Source organism: Euprymna scolopes, chromosome 19 (assembly GCF_053919585.1).
Source record: "Euprymna scolopes isolate OS-2025 chromosome 19, ASM5391958v1, whole genome shotgun sequence".
NCBI classification, from domain to species: Eukaryota; Metazoa; Mollusca; class Cephalopoda; order Sepiida; family Sepiolidae; genus Euprymna; species Euprymna scolopes.
In genome coordinates, this window is record NC_136500.1 from 144,944,618 (window position 1) to 144,964,584 (window position 19,967).

At 33.3% G+C, this 19,967-nt stretch overlaps 1 protein-coding gene across 1 annotated transcript in view; it reads right to left on the minus strand.

Annotated features, from left to right (window-relative positions):
* The window catches only part of LOC145240384 (uncharacterized), a 569,837-nt gene that overhangs the window by 53,540 nt on the left and 496,330 nt on the right, over nucleotides 1–19,967 (minus strand). The window contains exons 99-102 of the mRNA XM_080103965.1: nucleotides 11,914–12,483; nucleotides 6,312–6,323; nucleotides 3,047–3,070; nucleotides 210–472 (exon numbers count right to left, since the gene is read on the minus strand). Coding sequence (XP_079960091.1) covers nucleotides 210–472; nucleotides 3,047–3,070; nucleotides 6,312–6,323; nucleotides 11,914–12,483 — 869 coding nt within the window. The remainder of the gene's footprint in view (nucleotides 1–209; nucleotides 473–3,046; nucleotides 3,071–6,311; nucleotides 6,324–11,913; nucleotides 12,484–19,967) is intronic.

Consider the following 19,967-nt stretch of genomic DNA (forward strand, 5'->3'; position numbering starts at 1 on the left):
CGAATGATTAAACTTTAGAATTCCCATCCTGTTTCCTTCTTTTCTAACTGTACTAACATGCTGAAGTTTAAATGTAATGTGAACAAACATCTTGCTGCTAAACTCTCCAGACTAAACTATCCCAGATAGTAGCCCCTTATGTACCAAATGGCAATATGCTTCGTTTAGGATAAAAAAGAGTAAAAACAAAAAAGAAAGTTGATATTTACTTTCCGGAAGGCTCTTGACTTATCCGATTTTCCCTGCAAATGAGGAAGAGTGTCTACTGCTTGCAAGAGATCAGCCTGGTTTAAATAAGAGTTAAGCTGGGCCTCAACAATTGGCTCATCGCTGAATACCATCAAACCGATTCTCATCTGGCCAGAGTTTACAGCAGCTTGACCAGTGAAAGCACGGGCAAACGCAATCATCCATTGAAAGAGGGAACTATCAACACTCGTGTCCAGCATCAAAATGATATCCTGGCCACCTTCTGCAAAAATAATATGACAAAAAAAAAAATGTTATGTTGTCATCAATGAGCAATCAATAAAAAGTTTGTATACATACATGCGGGTGTTCATACGGGCTCTTTTTATTCTCTTCATCATTACGCCTTTTTGTTGTCGCTGTTTCATGATTGCAGGTTCATCTGGTGGATATGGATCGCCTCGTCTGTTTAACTTTGACAAATAAAACTTTTCATGCATAAAAGACACAAGGAGACGTTCGCTGAGTGTCTTCAAAGTTTTATTAGAAAGAATAGACTTGGGGGAAATAGATAAAAAAAAACATTTTCTAATATATTTCGACAACTGTAAAGAAGTAAAGAGTGATAAAGTAGAAAGCATTCACAATTCGCACATGCGTGGAGTATTGTTGCAGCTACTGCTACTCTTTCATTCTTAGACTGGGTCCAAAAACTTCAGGTGCATCTTATCAAACTCGGGAATGTTACTGTTGAGCTCAGGAATTTGGATGGAATTTTGAGTAGAATCCTTTATTTACTTCACAGGAGGTAGTATGCTCTTGTTCCGTCAGCCATGATTATTCCTAAGAAATTTACGATTGTATTTATTTATTTAATTATAGACAGAGAAGAACAGTGGAGAGTGAGACGACTCAAAGAAGCAGCGCATATGCTTGGAGATAACTAATTACTAAGTAGAGCTAGTATAGAATTTAATACAATATGGGAACCATTAATTATAAACAATAGATAACATTAATTATAAATAATAGATAACATTAATTATAAATAATAGATAACATTTATTTATTTATTGCCCACTATTATCCTCATCTTTCTTAGTTGTTGTTTCACGACGTTTCGACCAACAACTAAGAAAGATGAGGATAATAGTCTGCAATAAATAAATTAATAAATAATAATCATCTCAATAATGAATTCCAATTAAATAATATAAAAAGATAATATATACAAGTAATAAGTAAAAACAATAATATATATAAAAGATATATGTTAATATATAGTAATAATTAGTAAAAAAAAATAGTGATGATTACAATGAGAAATAAAATGGGTTTAAGGCTCCTAAGGCTCCGCTAGGACTCGCGGCACAGTGGTTAGAGTACTTGGCAAAATCAACTTTAAAAAAGTGATATTCTCCTGAAGGTTGAAGGTTCAATCTTCAGTGTGGGCAACCGAAAAATACAATTGCGAATTACTTAGGACCTCTATGCTAACCCCGTGAAGTAAATAAAGGGTTCCCGAGTTTGACAGAAACATTCTTGAGTTCGACAAGATACACCTGAAAAAAGTCGGAGGTTACATCAACCGAAACGTTGTGAAAATCACACTCAAAATGAGAATAGTAGTCCGATGAATCCAAATAATCCAAATAATCAATCCACATCTCAAAAATTCCGAAACGTCACATTACGAATTGTATACATTTGCATATAGTTTGTGACATTTATTCATTCGCTTTAAAAGAGTTTAAATCGTTCCAATTCCATCTCAATCTATATCTATAAAAGTGAAAGTGTCTGTCTGTTTGTCTGTGTACATTTCCCTACACAATTTTCAGTCTATAGACTCAAAATTTAATATACAGGATACTGAGATTTGGGAAAATCTTTGTAATCGGTTTTCAGCCAGAAATTTGCCTATTAAAGGGTCAAAATTCAACGATTTGACCTTTGAGAACTCTACCGAACTTCTCCAATAATTTTGGGTCTAAACACTTGAAATTTTAGATATAGGTTCCTTGACATAGATCTAACTTAATAACTTGATTTGAGCCCAAAACAGTAAATGTTAAGGGGTCATAATAGTGGTCAAAGTTTACAAAACATTGAACGCTGCGGTCTCTACCAAATTACTCAGACAATTTCTGGTCTAAACATTTGTAAATTTGATATAAAGGGTAGTCAGAGATAGGGCAAGCATTTTAATTGGTTTGGGTCGAAAATTTGAGCTACCAACATATAAATCTATGTATGTATTTTTGCATTTCTGCCAAAAACTTTCAACAAAGGCGACGGATTTTCACAAGATCAGTATCGTTTTGAAGCTCGACCCTTCAGACAGCAAATACCGACAAATTTCTTCACCCTCAACTGGGCACTTTTTTACAGGAAGGGGTCGCTTTTTTCGCAGATATTTTGAAAGTCATCCCCTCTTTTCGATTGTCTAGCCTTAATTTAAACCTACGTCACTTCCGGTTTGGCGGTGGTCGTAACAGCAAAGACGTCACATTTTTTCCTCATTCTTTTCTTCGTTCATGGTACGGGTTCGAGCCTACCTTCCTGCTACCACTTTTTTTTTTGTTTTGCTCAACACACACCTCCAAACACCCAGGCAACGCCGGGCACTCATGCTAGTATATATATATATATATATATATATATATATATATATGTATGTATGTATATGTATCTGCGACCCTCTTCTGAACCGTATCTAAGAGTGAGAGACTAGTAGCAGATTCACCAGCCCAAATGTGACAACAATACTCCATACATGGAGGTATAGGATATACTAAAGAGTCAAAACAATGATAAGAATATGCTGTTGTCATAGTTCTAATAATAAGGTACTTACCGACTTCAGCTGGAGTTGGCGTGGCTGAAAGATAAAAAGTATTCTTAAAAATTTACAGGAAAAATAAAAAACTTAATTTCATTTCAATATTGTTTTCAGTTTGATCGCATTTATCTCTATTTACATACAAAAGCCACTTTGCCTATGTGTGTGCGTGTGTGTGTGCGTTCACACAAATATATTTTATGGGTCTAGGAGCGTTCTGAAATAGGTTCTGTATAGGAATGCCCCTGATAATTATCACAAATTGATAATCGGAAAAAATCTGATTAAAGAAGGAATAGTATGATTTGTATCAAAGTTAACACCATTATACAGCCTAACATCACAAGTGCATTTGAGAATGTTTTGTCACTCCACAAATCTTACATGAGAAGGGGGCAGACCCCAGTAAGTTAAAGAGCAAACTAGATGTTTGAAAATTATATTTGGAAAAGGTTAGAATCGAAACTATTAAGGAAAGTTTTTAAAAAATACATATTGATATCCTAGGAATGCTGAATGACTGTCATTGTTTTTGGAAATAACTAAATATTAGTTAGATATGAACAATGCAAGTTAGAAATAATGATGAAATAAATATGTTATAAATGAAACAATTCATTTAGGAATTTCTTTGTAATCGTAAGAGCTTGAGTTCCTGATTCATGTAATCGTAAGAGCTTGAGTTCCTGATTCATCAATCAGCCAGCTGGTAGAATAAAAGAATTATCATTTATATTTGTAAATTGTCTTCGTGTCTACATTCCAACAAAGAAAGGTAAATGTGTTTTTGTTTGTCATCTATGGATGAACTTTGTATAACTCCTTCCAAGTACTATGTCTCCCCTCCATGATCATCAATAATGTATCCCCCTCTGATGACGTAAAAAGAACTGTACATGTCATATCTCTCAGCCCCAGTTATAAATGTCTTTTCCAGAATACAAATGTCTCCCCTTGTTAAAATGTATCCCCGTTATCTGTCAACATCCTGATATAAACACACGATATACACTGTCTCGATATATATGTCCCCATTATATAATGTCCCCGATATATACACACGATATATACATACCACTATTTAATACAAGCAGAAGGGTCCAGAATATAAAATCAACAGCAGGTTCTTTAATAAGACGAGAGCACGTTTGAAATAAATGTTTCTGTTTAGAGCACATTTGAGCTATGATACTTGACTTTTGAATTTTAAACTCATTTTTGCATTCAAGCCATTATATAAAAATCGTTTTATAAAATCTGCATTAGATTTTCTACAGTGTCATGTAGACTACAATGTATTGTGGACTAAGTCACAGCGGGGAAGCATGTGAAGCTTCCTTGTAGTGCACTACGGTCACTGACTAAGGCAGGCAATCAATCGATTTGATTGAAAACTGGGTGATTTCACCCATTTCGATTGCAATAAAATTATGGGAAGCGTAGAATATCCATCCATGCTTCCGTTCAGTCTTGAAAGACAAAGGATACCCCTAAGGGGCAGTAGCGTGTGTAATTGTGAGGCAAGGGCTGCGCAATCTCCAACCACACCTCTCCTGCATCGACACTGTTTGAGTCCAGTGGCAAGGAGAAGACCAGGATGACTGGAAACAATACCGAGATAAGCAGAGAGCACATAAAGCACCTGAAAGTCTCAAATGGTCACCCATTTAAAACTGACCCAGTTCAATGTTGCTTAAATTCGGTGATCCAGCAGGAACCAGTGTGTCAACGTGATTATGCCGTATGATAGTGTAGAATATACTTCAGTCCTAATTCAATACCAGAGGACGTCGGGCTTTCCTTCCCGAGCTCAACAGAAACATTCCCGAGTTTGACAAGATGCAGCTGAAGTTTTGGGACCCAGTCTAAGAATGAAAGAGTTGCCTCCTATTTTAAAATACAAATATTTTGTATTTTATTATTTGCGGACTATTATCCTCATCTTCATAGTTGTTGTTTCACGACGTTTCAGCCAACTCATCCTCTGGTCTTCGTCAGATCATGAAACAAAATCTATGAAGATGAGGATAATCGTCTGCAAACAAATAAATATAAAAAACACTCATCTCAAAGATTCCGCTAATAAAATAACAAATATTTCAGATTTGCATTAAAGTAGATCTGTAATAATTAAACACCAATCAAGTAAGATTTCCTGAATTTCATTTTAAAAACCCCGGAATTTTGTACATTTTATTGGATCAAACTTTTGTAAATGATTTTGAACAAAATCGGAGAAAGGATTCTGACAAAAGGTTTAGTGGTATTTACATTTTGATTTTAATGTAACAGGGCATAAAAGGGGTTCAATACTGTTCAAGGTTTTGGATTGTTTGAAAACAAGATGGCAACTGTTTTTTTTTTCTAAATGCAATATGATTATAAAAGTTGTAAAGGTTTAATGGTATTTACATTTTGATTTTAATGTAACAGGGCATAAAAGGGGTTCAATACTGTTCAAGGTTTTGGATTGTTTGAAAACAAGATGGCAACTGTTTTTTTTTCTAAATGCAATATGATTATAAAAGTTGTAAAGGTTTAATGGTATTTACATTTTGATTTTAATGTAACAGGGCATAAAAGGGGTTCAATACTGTTCAAGGTTTTGGATTGTTTGAAAACAAGATGGCAACTGTTTTTTTTTCTAAATGCAATATGATTATAAAAGTTGAAAGAGAGAATCGAATTATAATTGTATTGTTTTAAAACAATTGAGGCGTCCGATTCTGTCGAAAGCAGTGACGCCAGATGTGGGTCGACGATCACTTAAGTAAATATACACCATCCAGTGTTAAATGTAAAATAAAATATAATTTTTTATAAAAATGCATTTGTTCGCTATTTTTATACAAGCGTTCAATTTCAGCCCAACAGTTCCTGTTATCAACAATGAGGATAAAATCCTACCCGCAATGACGCCACGCCGAGACCCATGCAGCTGGTTTCAGCCGACGACATATCGACCCATTGATGTGCCTATCACTTGATATCGATGATCAGGGAGCTGGTTTCTTCAACCAAGTAACCCTGATCGCCGGCAAATGATACTGTCATAGTTATGGTTGAATCAAAATCCTAGAGCGATTCTTCTTAAGATTAATACACATATGTAAACCATACAAACATTTTAAAAGCTACATATAATAGTTTATTCTATAAAAATAGACGTCTTGGAAACACAATAATATAACTAAAATATACATAAGTTATGAATGAAAAGTAGTATTATTGTTAACTTTTACAAATCAAAAAAATAAAAAAGATAAAACAATTATATTACCTGGTCTGCGGCCTGAGACACGTGTAATTAGTGGAAATGAAAGGGAAAAAAGAATTAATTTTTTACTTGAACAAATATATTTTTATCAAAAGAACAACATAGTTTTTGAAATTTTTATGCAGTAAAATAATATTAAAAGTAACGTTTGATTCAAAAATATATTTAGAACTAAAAGTCTTCAAATTTTTAACAAATTATTTATAATTTAACTTTCAAATCCGTAAACAAAAATACTTTGCTTTTTTTTTAATAAAAAATATGACTCAATATAGAAACATAACGAAAGAGTACGACTTGAACTTTGAAACATGAAGCATGAAGCAATTGCTTTTGCAAAATTAGATTTTTAAATTTCAAAGATGTTATGTTAATACATGAAATTAAAGAAAGTAAATAAAACATCAAAAATATAAATTAAAAAAAAAATGAAATAAAAACAAAGTTTTAATCAAACCTTAAACACTGGGTTGATATGAGGATGAGATAGTTTATCATTTTTTTTCTTTACTGCTGAAAACAAACATTCTACAAAAAATGGCTGCTTATCTGAGTTTAGATGATTCAGCATTTCAATAATTACCTGCCAACACCAAATCTTTCATCAAAACACTTTTTAATTGATTCCCATTTACTTTTTTCTTCGTATATTCATAAAAAATATGTTAGCATAAAATAATAGTTTAAATAATATCTATATTTCAGTATTCATACAAATTATGTTAGCATAAAATAATAGTTTAAATAATATCTGTATTTCAGTATTCATACAAATTATGTTAGCATAAAATAATAGTTTAAATAATATCTATATTTCAGTATTCATACAAATTATGTTAGCATAAAGTAATAGTTTAAATAATATCTATATTTCAGTATTCATACAAATTATGTTAGCATAAAATAATAGTTTAAATAATATCTATATTTCAGTATTCATACAAATTATGTTAGCATAAAGTAATAGTTTAAATAATATCTATATTTCAGTATTCATAAAAAATATGTTAGCATAAAATAATAGTTTAAATAATATCTATATTTCAGTATTCATACAAATTATGTTAGCATAAAGTAATAGTTTAAATAATATCTATATTTCAGTATTCATACAAATTATGTTAGCATAAAATAATATTTTAAATAATATCTGTATTTCAGTATTCATACAAATTATGTTAGCATAAAATAATAGTTTAAATAATATCTATATTTCAGTATTCATACAAATTATGTTAGCATAAAATAATAGTTTAAATAATATCTATATTTCAGTATTCATACAAATTATGTTAGCATAAAATAATAGTTTAAATAATATCTGTATTTCAGTATTCATACAAAATATGTTAGCATAAAATAATAGTTTAAATAATATCTATATTTCAGTATTCATACAAATTATGTTAGCATAAAATAATAGTTTAAATAATATCTATATTTCAGTATTCATACAAATTATGTTAGCATAAAATAATAGTTTAAATAATATCTATATTTCAGTAAATGGGAGAGTTGGGCATCGTCAATGTGGATCAAATCATCCAAATATTAAACTGATTCAGTCATGTGCAAAGAAGATCAAAGGAAAGTAACAAATGGTAAATGAATTTTACTTCAAAGGATGACAGCCATTTGCAGGAACAGTCCCGAGAGACTTACACAATAGTACATGTTTCTAAAATACCAATATTGTATGTGTTAATGGAGTTTGCTTGAAACATTGTCTAGTGCAGGGGTTGGCAACTTATGGCACACATGCCACACTTGGCAAATCAAACAATTTCCAATAGCACGCAGACGCTTCAAGTATTCTTCCTTGGGGTAAAGAGAAATTACTAATTAGACCTTTCTTTGTAAGGCAGAAACATATTTTTTTTTGTATTTTTTGATTTTTCTAAAAAATAAATCGTACAATAAATATATTGACTTGTATAAGAATATATGTGTTGTTGCACTCTGGATAATTCGAAAACTTAAGTCGACAAACAGTTAGCAAAAGGTTGCCTATCCCTAGTCTAGAATGTATATAAAGGACATTTATAGACGACAATAAAATGCAGAGGTGTAATGGAAACTGGAGTTTGCTTGGGAGGATGACAGCCACTTGCAAAAATGAATTCTAATGGACATCTTAGTATTATCAGCACAATCACCTGATCATCGAAGTTAAGCAACGATAAGCCGGGTCAGTACCAGATGGTTGACCATTTGGGAAGACTAGGCGCTGTATGTACTGTGCTGGGTCATAGAAATTTCCAGGTTGGTATCTGGGTGTACCTTTAACTCACAGAGGGAGATACACCCCCAGATCAAGACGGAAAGCAACGTGAAACGACCGTTTTTACTTCCCGAGATTATCATGGCCGTACAACTTTGAGAGCTATGATCCATAACACTGTTAAAACAGCAGGGCCGCTGCTTGGCATGGCATACTATTATCTGAGGTAGCACCTCGTCCATTATGACATCACTTCTAACTTTTAAATCATGATGAACAAAAAGAAAATGTTTGCCCTCATGTGGAGACAAGTTAAAAAAGTCTTATTGAAATAAACTTTGTTGTTATTATTCTTTAATTATTAGTAATTAAAACAACATCACTTAATTTCCCATGAGGTATTACCGAAAACCGCTGGAAAATGCCGACGCAATCTTGGGTCATATTCTGGATCAGTACCCAATTTTTTTACTGGTGTTTTAATCTACTTGTTATAATTATTGGTTCCCATATTGTATTCAAATCTATATCCACTCTACTTAGGAAGCCATTATAACTAGACATATCAGTTCTGAAAGTCTTCTTAAAGTTGAAGGTTCAATCCTTACTATAGATACTAATAACTAAGAATAACATAAACTAACATTTCTACCTGATCATGGCTGACAGAATAAGAATAATGTACCCCTGTAGATTAAATAAAGATGCACCAGGACAGACAAAGTTTACCTCGTCTGAAACATTGTAAAAATAACGGACAAGATGAGAATAGAAGCCTACATAATCCAAATGATATGCACCTAAATTGTTTGAAAGAATTTATATCGTATAAAGAAATAATGAAGAATCTTATTTGGAGCAACAAAATCAGAATTCATTTGACAAGACTTTGGTGCTGAGAGTCAATGACTGGAATGGTGAAGCTGAAAGTGGGCAACTTATATTATGCATGTGGTGCAAGCATGCTAAACTGCAAGTGCAACGGGATAGAAGAGTGCAAAATGCAACGAGATGAGCCTATAAACATTTCAATCATCAGTTTAAAATAAAAGAGAACCCTAATGTTGTTATTTCAAAAAACTTCAAGTTCTCCCCCTTTGTAGATTTTCCATCAAACAATTAAAAAGTATTTTCTCAAATATTTAATGCTGAACAATTAATGACCTTTAAAATTTCGTTTACGGGTGGTTTGTTTGATTGTTAAATTTTGATATGCTTTTTTTCAGGTCAAGATATTATTTGGTCACTCTTTTAATGTGAGTTTTGAAATTGTTTGCTTGGAAAAGATAACATTTCTAGTAAGGTTCATTTGTATTCTTGTCAGACGTTGTTTTCTTAATAGTGAATTATTTAAAAGTTAAATATGTTTATACAAATTAGTTCCTTTTTTTACTTGAGAGTCGCCAAATATCAAGGCCACTCGAGGATAAGGGTTAATGAATGCAAGATGGTAGTGTAGTAGTTAATGGTATAAATGATAGAATTTGATTATTTATGGAGATTGGTCAATAAGAACTTGTTCACGTTGGATCTAAAGGCTACCATGTTGTATTCAACCAAGAAGCAGACCGGTGGAACAGTTTTACACAGGCGGGCAGTTCTAGAAAAGAAGCTTTGTTCATAGAATCTGCATTTAGATTTAGGCACAGGTGTGGGAAATCGTATATAGTGATTGTAGCTAGTCGAGTGTTTTTGTGAAAGTTTAGTAAGGGGAGACCATAGATTGGAGTTAAGTCGAGCACTTGTCATGGAAATAATGATAGAGCAGAGACAGGTTCGCAATGTCTCTTCTGTGGGAAAAAGGTTGTAGGCTTTTGAAGCCGGTTTTGAAATTAATCAAGGATGGATAAGCAGCTCCTGCCCAAATGTGGCAATAGTACTCCATTTTAGGGCGTACTTGGCTATTGTACAGATAGAGGATTGCATCGGCAGTGATATACCTCTATTATTTGAGAAAAAGATATATTTTCAAATAATGTTTTCACATTTGAAATTAATTGATTTCTTGTATAAGTAAAAGAGAAACAGAAAATACTTTTTGTAAATATGTTCAATTTGCATCAAGTCATACCAAAGATTTAAAAGTATATTTTATACTTTCTTGTTAAACACTCAGCATTATCGATAAAGACAGAGTGTGTGGTGCCATCCAGGAGAGGGAGACAAGCGGACCTCTCTCCTATATCTCAATGTTGTAGCCAATAAAAAGGAAGCTTTTAGGTCGCCCTCGACTACAGTCAATCCATTGATTATTAATATTTTTAGAAGTTTAAAACTAATTTAGAAGGACTGTTACGCGAACAATTACGTTAAATTAAAAATAAATCCTTAAGCCAGGGTTTCCCAAAGTTCAGAACATCATGGAGCCCCTGAGCAGTGCAAAAGATTTTCACGGAGCACTAACAATTTCTGAAATAAATATGAAAAATATTAATTTCAAATTTTAACACTTAGTAATGGTTATCCGTTTCCAGTAAAAAAAGATAAATAATTAAATGTACATAGCCATTTAATTCTTTCATATAAAGTATTTGGTCTGCTTTAAAAAAGGGCTGTTGAAGTATTGAAGTATTTGGTCTGCTTTAAAAAAGGGCTGTTGAAGCTCTTCAGCCTCATCCACAGAGCCCCAGGGCTCTGTGGAGCCAACTTTGGGTAATCCTGCCCTAAGTCATTCTTCAACATTTGTAATATGAACAGTAACAATGTGAAATGGACATGTTTTGTTTTTCTTAATCCAAAGTTGGTAAAGTTGTGGAGTGGGTAAAAATCCAGCTATAAAATGATACTTGATGAAAATCAGAAAATTATGAAGTGGTGGCCATCTTGTTTGGAAAAAATATTATGAAGTGGTGACTATCTTGTTTGGAAATAACATCATGAAGTGGTGGCCATTTTGTTTGGAAAAAACATTATGAAGTGGTGGCCATCTTGTTTGGAAAAAACATTATGAAGTGGTGGCCATCTTGTTTGGAAAAAACATTATGAAGTGGTGGCCATCTTGTTTGGAAAAAACATTATGAAGTGGTGGCCATCTTGTTTGGAAAAAAACATTATGAAGTGGTGGCCATCTTGTTTGGGGAAAAAAAATTGACACGAAGATCACAACTTCATGACACCAAAACTGATTAAACAAGTTTTCCTTGATCTTCACTTTGCAGGCTCACCTTGCTACCTCAGTTCTGCATCTACTCTCACCACCACTTAAAAAGGAAATAACTAATATATTGAACATGCAAATCATTGTGAATGAATGAGTTATATGTCTTAAAATATGAATTAAGAATTATAATTCAAACAACATGTGTAAATAAAAAAAAACCTTAGAATGATAGGCAACAACAAGTCAGGACTATGCTCACGTGAAGATTTCAGTTCTCTACTCACCTGGACAAAACTTTTCAAATATTTTTGTCTTCAAATTTTTCAGTTCGTCAAATTCTTTCACTGTATAACGATAATTCTTAATTGGTTTTGAAGAAATGCCATCCAACTCTTGTGTGTCCGCCAGACCGATACCAATAGCATAAATTTGTATTCCATCTGCACGCGCCACCTTAGCCTGGGGTATTGTTTCAAAAGCGTTAATGTTCGATACACCATCCGTAACAATAATGGCGATATTGGGAACCGACGGCCGATCACCGTTTTCTCTTGTGAACATTTCCGTGCGCATTGATTTCAAAGCATCTGCTGTATTAGTGCTTCCATAGATATAAGGAACCTTATCGACGGCACCGAGCACTTCAGCCTTGCTGCTATACTCGTTTAGGGTGAACTGAATGTGCACCTCAGTGCTGTAGATGAGTAATCCTGCCCTGACACCCCGGCTGTCAATGTCGGCTTCTTGGAGGAAATCCTTCACAAAGTGAAGCATCGTCTTAAAATTGGGCTCACTAACACTTGTTGAAGAGTCAAGGATGAAGACAATATCAGCCTTAGATGCTCCGCAATCGCCTAAAGAACAATGTTAAGAACAGGGTGAACGTACAAAGATAGGAACCACACAAAATCCTTCTTGCCAACTGAGGACACAGAGTAGACGATGATGTGCTTTGACGTAGGAAGGACATGATTTGGACACAAGGCTGAGCACGGTTGATAAACAGGTGCAACAAACAGCTTACAGGTGAGTGCTCACAAAGACAAAAGAACGTGGGAGTGTGTGTGTATGTGCATAAAAGTGCTAAGAAAAACAGAAACAACGCAGAGTGCCTCCATGAAAAGCTTCCCGTCACCATTAGGTAGAATGTCTTGTGTAAAATAAAATAGCAAAGAGAATTCACAAAAGCGTGCAATGAGTATAGGTCCAAGAGAGAAAGATCATAACTGCTGAGATACATATTCACACCTATCACACACACGCACACACTTTCATCTTCTTAAATTAGTATATGTATATAAGATTTAGATTACTTTTAAATCACATTCCAAGTAAAGAGTTCACACAATTGTATTCGAGCTGATCTTGGAAGTTGATGATAATTTTATAGTTAAACCAAAAAGAGTTTTCTAATTGATTTTAAATTTGAATATAGAGAGATACAGTGTAATGTACAGTTTTTTTAAATATTAGCTTGTGACACATTACCTATATATAATATACATATACATTTATATATATATATATATATATATATATATATATATATATATATATATATATATATATTATATATGTGTATATATATAGATAGATACTGTAATGTATAGTTTTTTAAATATTAACTTGTGATATATATATATATATATATATATATATATATATATATATATATATACATATATATATAATTTTCACAAAAACAAGACAACAAAAAATTATAGTATTATATTTTGTATCTTTTTGAACGTTACAATTGTTTCAATACTATTTGGCCAATTTCAAACGTTATGTTATTCAAAAATATTCCAGAATGGCATCTCATCAGACAGTAAGCAACACTGATTAATACATAAGTGAACAGATTACGATACCAAGCAGTTCAGCCTACATCTCCTCTCCTTATGTTTATTCATATTATATATATATATATTCTTAAGATTATAAAAAAGTGTATACTATTAATGTATATAGTCTCTGAATTATTTTTCAAATTGTTAAAAATATTAAGCTCAATGAATGTGAATTTTCCCGCTTCCGAGCATGTATACCATTAGCTAGGGTGAGGAGGATGTTAAAGCCAACTGCTTGATAGATTGTAAATTAGACCACACTCAATTCGTCACTTCTCATCTCATGTCCTGATGTTATCTGGTGTGCATCTCTTCATATATTATGTATGAAATGCGCATGTTTAGTGTGATTATGTATTATATGTCATATGTTATTCATCTTAAAAGTAGTTGTTCATTCTTATTATTCACTCCACACACACACACACTTTCTTTTCAGTCTTTCATAGTATCTCCAAAACCAAAGCCCAAAGATAGAAAAGGTCATCTTTCTGAGAATCGGATTAGCAACCCTTTAGAAACCACAATAAGAGCAAAAGAAGGGCATGATGACAAAACAAAAAGTGCAGCATAGTGTTTTCAAGTGCATTACAAAGACACAAAGATCGAGATAGAGACACGAAGAGTAAAGAAAAATAAATCAGTTAAAACACATGAAGTAAAAAAAGAAGAAGAAGAAGCAACAGAAGCAGAAACTTGACCAGCTTCACAGAGAACATGTCATCAGAGAAAATGTCACGTGGCTAGAGGAAGAAGACAAAGTAGTTTCAGTTTCAAAACAACACAAATATACAGTAAGGCAAGATTGGAAAATACATGAACAGAATAATATCACATGGATGTAAGAAAAAAAAAATCAACAACAAAAGAAAAACAAGACATCAAGAACAAAGTGCAATGCATTTCATATTTATTTTAATAGGTTTTGGTTTTCTCCGGTATTTTCAGTAGATAATAGAATTGTTTCTCTATGATTTCTTATTCATAAGAATTAGACTTTTATAGAATGACATAATCTTTATTTAAATCTCTCCTGTACACTAGTCCAGTCTAATAACGATCTTATCATGACACAGAGGCCACTCTAGAATAATGATTACTGAGTCGTAGGTAGACGATGAGACAATACCGTCATGATCAGTAATGGTGGAACATAGGCAAGGTTTAATTATATGAGGACGGTTCAACAAGAACTTATTTACATTAGACTTGAAAACGACAATGTTATCGTCAGCTGTGAAGTAGCCCCATGGTATCGTATTTCACAAATGGACAGTTCTAAGAAAGAAACTCAGCTCATGGATTTTTTGTTTAGTTTTAGGCACAGATAGAGAGTAAGGGAAATCGTTGACAATGCTTGTAGCTAGACGAGTGTTTGTTGCGGATGTTTACAAAAGGGATGTAGATTGAAGCTCAGTCGAGCAGATATGAAAATAATGATAGAGCAGAGATGGGCTTGCAGTGTGTGTTCTGTGAGAAAAAGGGAAGCGAAAATGTCCTCCCCGCTACATTAGCGATGTCAATTAGTACATAGACATATATAAAGAAATTTCAAACGTCGGCGCGTGTGTGTGAGTGTATGTATGTATGTATGTATGTATGTATGTATGTATGTATGTATGTATGTAATAAATATAAATATAGATTGACACATGTGATGCTAACACAGATGTTCATAAATTTGTTAGAAATAAAATAGAAAACCAACATGAAATATTTAAAAAGTCCGTAAAAGTAACAAAGATTAAAAAAAAAACGAAAAAGAAACAAGTGAAGAAGACCATTGTATCACAGTTGTAGTCAACTTTTGTCAATGCTTTAATATTATTAGACTGGGCTAGTGTTCTGGAGAACTGGAGAAAAATACAAAATTCGTTAATTAAAAAAGACTGATTTTTAAGAATAAATACTTGTTGAGTTTTTTTATGCAATAATTTGACATGTGAATTTTTTTCTGATTTTTACTGGTTAGAGATTGCAATCAACACAATGTTCTAGATGGCTTGCAGAAAATGAGACAACAAGATGGTGGCATGAAAAATCAAATTAAGTCATCGATCTTAAAGAGAAAAATCCACTTTATGAGTGCATTCTATCATTCATAATTTACCAATTCAGTATCATAACTAATAAAACTTTTTATGGGGTTCATTCAACAGCATCGTGAATTCTAACATGCAAAAAACTATACGGTCCCCCGACTGAGGCCTTGAATTTAAGGAAAAAATAAAAATTAGCGGCAAAAGGTGTGTTTTTCACCCCTAAAACACCCTGGAGCTCAAGTCCCAGAATTTTCACAGGGTCCAAAGTTCTGGAGTAGAAGGCTTTCTTACATATAGGGATCTCTACTGTGTAGGGATGGGATTTAGCCGCTAGTCAGGTTTGTCGGGGGTATTTACGTCGAGGGGGTACAAGTGCTTGTAGTTTGTCAGAGCATTCACCATTAAAATACTTGTAGAACAGGCAGGGGGATGTAACATTTCGTCGATGGGACAGAGGCTGAAGCTTAGATGACAGTTCAAGACCTATCAGGTTGGCGACTCTTTTGACCCCTTTCCAGGAGTGAAAGACTAGTAGCAGATGCACCAGCCCAAATGTGACAGCAATACTCTATGCATGGGCGAATGGTGGACATAGAGGTACAAGATACTTTCAGGCGTTAGTAGCTTTCTAGCACGGTAGAGAGAGCCCACCTTTTTGCAGCGGTCTTGGCAATGCTCTCAAAGCAATTGTTCCAACTCACGTTTCCTGTGAACATTAGGCTGAGGAGTTTAAAAGAAATACTTTCAGGTAATGTGTCTTTAGCTATAGTTATTGGTGGTAGAGAAGGTGTCTTGTAATTATTGGAGGAAACAAGCTTAGTCTTGGCAGCATTGAATGTGACCATCCATTTTTGTTCCCATTCCACTACAGATTGGAGGTCTTCCTCTAGTGTTTCTGCCATTTCCTTAGATATGTGTTCATTTGTTTTCTCCTTGTGTTTGTTATAGAGCATGGTATCATCAGCAAATATACCCATCTCAGAGACAATTTTATCAGGGAGGTCATTTATAAATATTAGGAATAATAAAGGTCCAAGGATAGTCCCCTGGGGCACCCCCACATTTATATCATATTGTTTAAATCTATGACCCTCGGGGACAATATGGATTCTTCTCTTACTTAAGAAGGATTTAATTATGTTAAGTGTTCGTCCAGTGATACCGTAAGATCTGATTTTCCTCAGAAGACCATCGTGCCATACCTCGTCAAAAGCCTTAGATATATCTAGAGCTACTGCTCTATCCTCCCCTTCTTTGTCCAGTGAATGTAGTACTACAATGGAATGTTTAACGTGATCAAACAATCTCAAGACTCTTCATTAAATGACCAAAGATATTGATAGGATGTCAGTGAGTTTGCACAACTCTGCAATACTGATGTGATCAGGTAGTTTATAATCAGTAATGAAACACATGATGTGGCTTTGAAAAGTTTCTTTTTCTAATACAATATTACAGTCCAAAATTAGCGCCAAAACGTGTGTTTTTCACCCCTAAAACACCCTGGGGCTCAAGTCCCAGAATTTTCACAGGGCCAAATATTACGTTTCCAGATGTATATCCACGTGGTCTTGCTTTTGGGTAATTTTCAGCAAAATCTAATGGTCAAAAAAGATTCTATGTTTCGAAAAGTGCTATTTTTTGGCCATTTACACCATTTTTGACGCCCTTGGGATGCAACCAGACTTTTTATAAAAAATCCGGGAATGTAACATTTCCTCCCTTGGGTAGATTTGAGAAAAATGTAATGAGTAGTTATTGAGAATTTTATGAACGAACGGATGAGGGTGAATTCTAAGGTCAAAATCCGACTGTCAGTGAACCAATAATATCAAGAGTCTGAAAAACCAATTCCATAAGGTTAAAGGCTTATAGCGAAACCAAACTTATTTATTACTATTAATATTATTAAGTTATTGTTTTTTTTTTAACGTCACCACATTTAGTGTCTGTTACATAATTTGTGTGATGTCATTATGCCTACAAAGAAATCAACCAATAATATGTCTGTTAATTAGATAATCGTAAAATGATAAATAATAAAATTGCAGCATTAAGAATTAAAAAAAAAATTAATTTATAATATTATATAATAAATTCTTAATGCTGCAATAATTTAAGTTATAAATTTATTATATTTTTTACTAGAATATCTTGTCCTTTTCTTTTGTTCCAGTTTTAACAACTAGTCCTTTACTTTTCTATGTTTAAGCTCAACTATATTACTTTTCATGCTCGCATTTTTCTATTGTAATTAATATATAGATATCACTCATCAGGGAATTGTGGGATAAGCGACAGTGATTGTTGCAGCGTCCTTCGCTAAACACAACTGAATAAATAAAACTATTCCAAGTTTTTCTTTATTTCTTTTATTTGTCCAATTAATTCTAATAGTTATTTATTCCTTCAAAATTAGGTACAAAAATCACGGTTTCATGAAACTGTATTAGAAATAATATCAACATGACCATTTTTGTTATTAAAAACATTTTTCTTCGCTCGTAAAATACAAACTAACATGGCTAAGTCTCCTCCATACGATCTCGAGTCAAGATGGTTTATGTTCATATTCGTTCATTCACAAACGTGGTCCGTCTTTTCTTTTGTCTACTTTTTTGTATCATGTATATATTTTTTTCAATTTATTCAATTTTCACCCCAAACAAGGCACAGTAATGAAACACACGATGTGGCTTTGAAAAGTTTCTTTTTCTAATACAATATTACAGTCCAGTTCGCATGAAAACATGAAAGGGTGATAATTGGGGGATTTTATTGAAAGCAGACGAGTGCCGTACATTGTAATTACATGTGTTTATGGCGGGGGGGGGGAGACTGAAATTAAACAAAGAACAAGTGAATTTATTGGAAGCCTGGACAAATCATGGATCACAATAGAAAAATGCGAGCATGAAAAGTAATATGGTTGAGCTTAAACATGGAAAAGTAAAGGTCTAGTTGTCAAAACTGGAAAAGAAAAGGACAAGATATTCTAGTAAAACCTATAATAAATTTATAACTTAAAAAATTGCAGCATTAAGAATTTTTTTAAAAATTTAATTCATAATATTATATAATAAATTCTTAATGCTGCAATATTTTAAGTTATAAAGTTATATTTGTTACTAGAATATCTTGTCCTTTTCTTTTTTTCCAGTTTTAACAACTAGTCCTTTACTTTTCCATGTTTAAGCTTAACCATATTACTTTTCATGCTCGCATTTTTCTATTGTAATTAATATATAGATATCACTCATCAGGGAATTGTGGGATAAGCGACAGTGATTGTTTGGTTTCAAAAGTGATGTCATTATTCCTAAGCAGAAATCAACTAGAGAACAAGAGAATGAGATTATAGGATGTATCTGGCCCTTATACCACTAGAGGATTGCGTCATGAATGAGATATCTTTCTGGAGCAGTAGAATGATGGAACCATTTTTTACGGCAATATTGGCAACAGATTTGATGTAAGTCTTCTATTCTTGCTTTTAATCTGGTGTTTGTTTCTGACTTCTAATAATGAACTTGGAAGAATTCGTTAGAGACTATGATATTCTCTTATCAATATTGGCAAGGCATATTGCCACTTGGACATGAGGAGTTACTATTTGGGAATATGTCTAACAGAGGATTGTGGGGAGTTGAGTAGTGAGATGCATGTTGACGTTACATTTAAACTTCTGCAGGTTAGAAAAGTCAATGACACAGGAAACAGAGAAGGAATTCCAAAGTCTAACAGTCCGAGGGAAGAAAAAAACTATTAGGGTAGAATACTTTTTTAGCATCTAGAGACTTCAACTGTGAAAGGGGTGGAATTTTGCTGCTTGTCAAGTAAGTCTGTACGTTGAGGGGGCACAAGTGCTTGCAGTTCATCAGAGACGTGACTTGATAGGAATGCAATCATAAGAATGAGATTCTGAATTTTACAAAAAAAGAAATAAAATAAAAGAATAAAACAAAGTGTAAATAATCTTTTTGCATGAAAAAGGTCACAGATTAGATGTTGATCAACCGGACAATGATGAAAAATAAATCACATTTTTCGCAGATTTGTGTAACTTTTTAAAATATATTGTGGACGACAACTACAAATTTGGTCTTCATGAAAAGTTATTGTTTCTCGATGAATTATTACCCGGGCTTCAATTCTGCAAGGTTACCCAACACAGGAATTCAAAAGAAACAAGGGTAGGTTGCTTCGGAAGGAGGGGATAAAAACACATGCTGGAATGAAACACTAAAAGAAAAAGCAAGAAAGGGTTGAAAAAACACAACAGTCTTTTTTTCCTTCGAGGGCGGGGGGGAGGGTCATTCATTCCAATTGTGCTCAAGTCATAAAAAGGAAATGGTGATTCAATCAAGACAAAAGAAACCAAAATTCAAAAATCAGAATCTGCTGAGAATCCACACAAAAAATCCAAAACGTCTGAAAATTTAT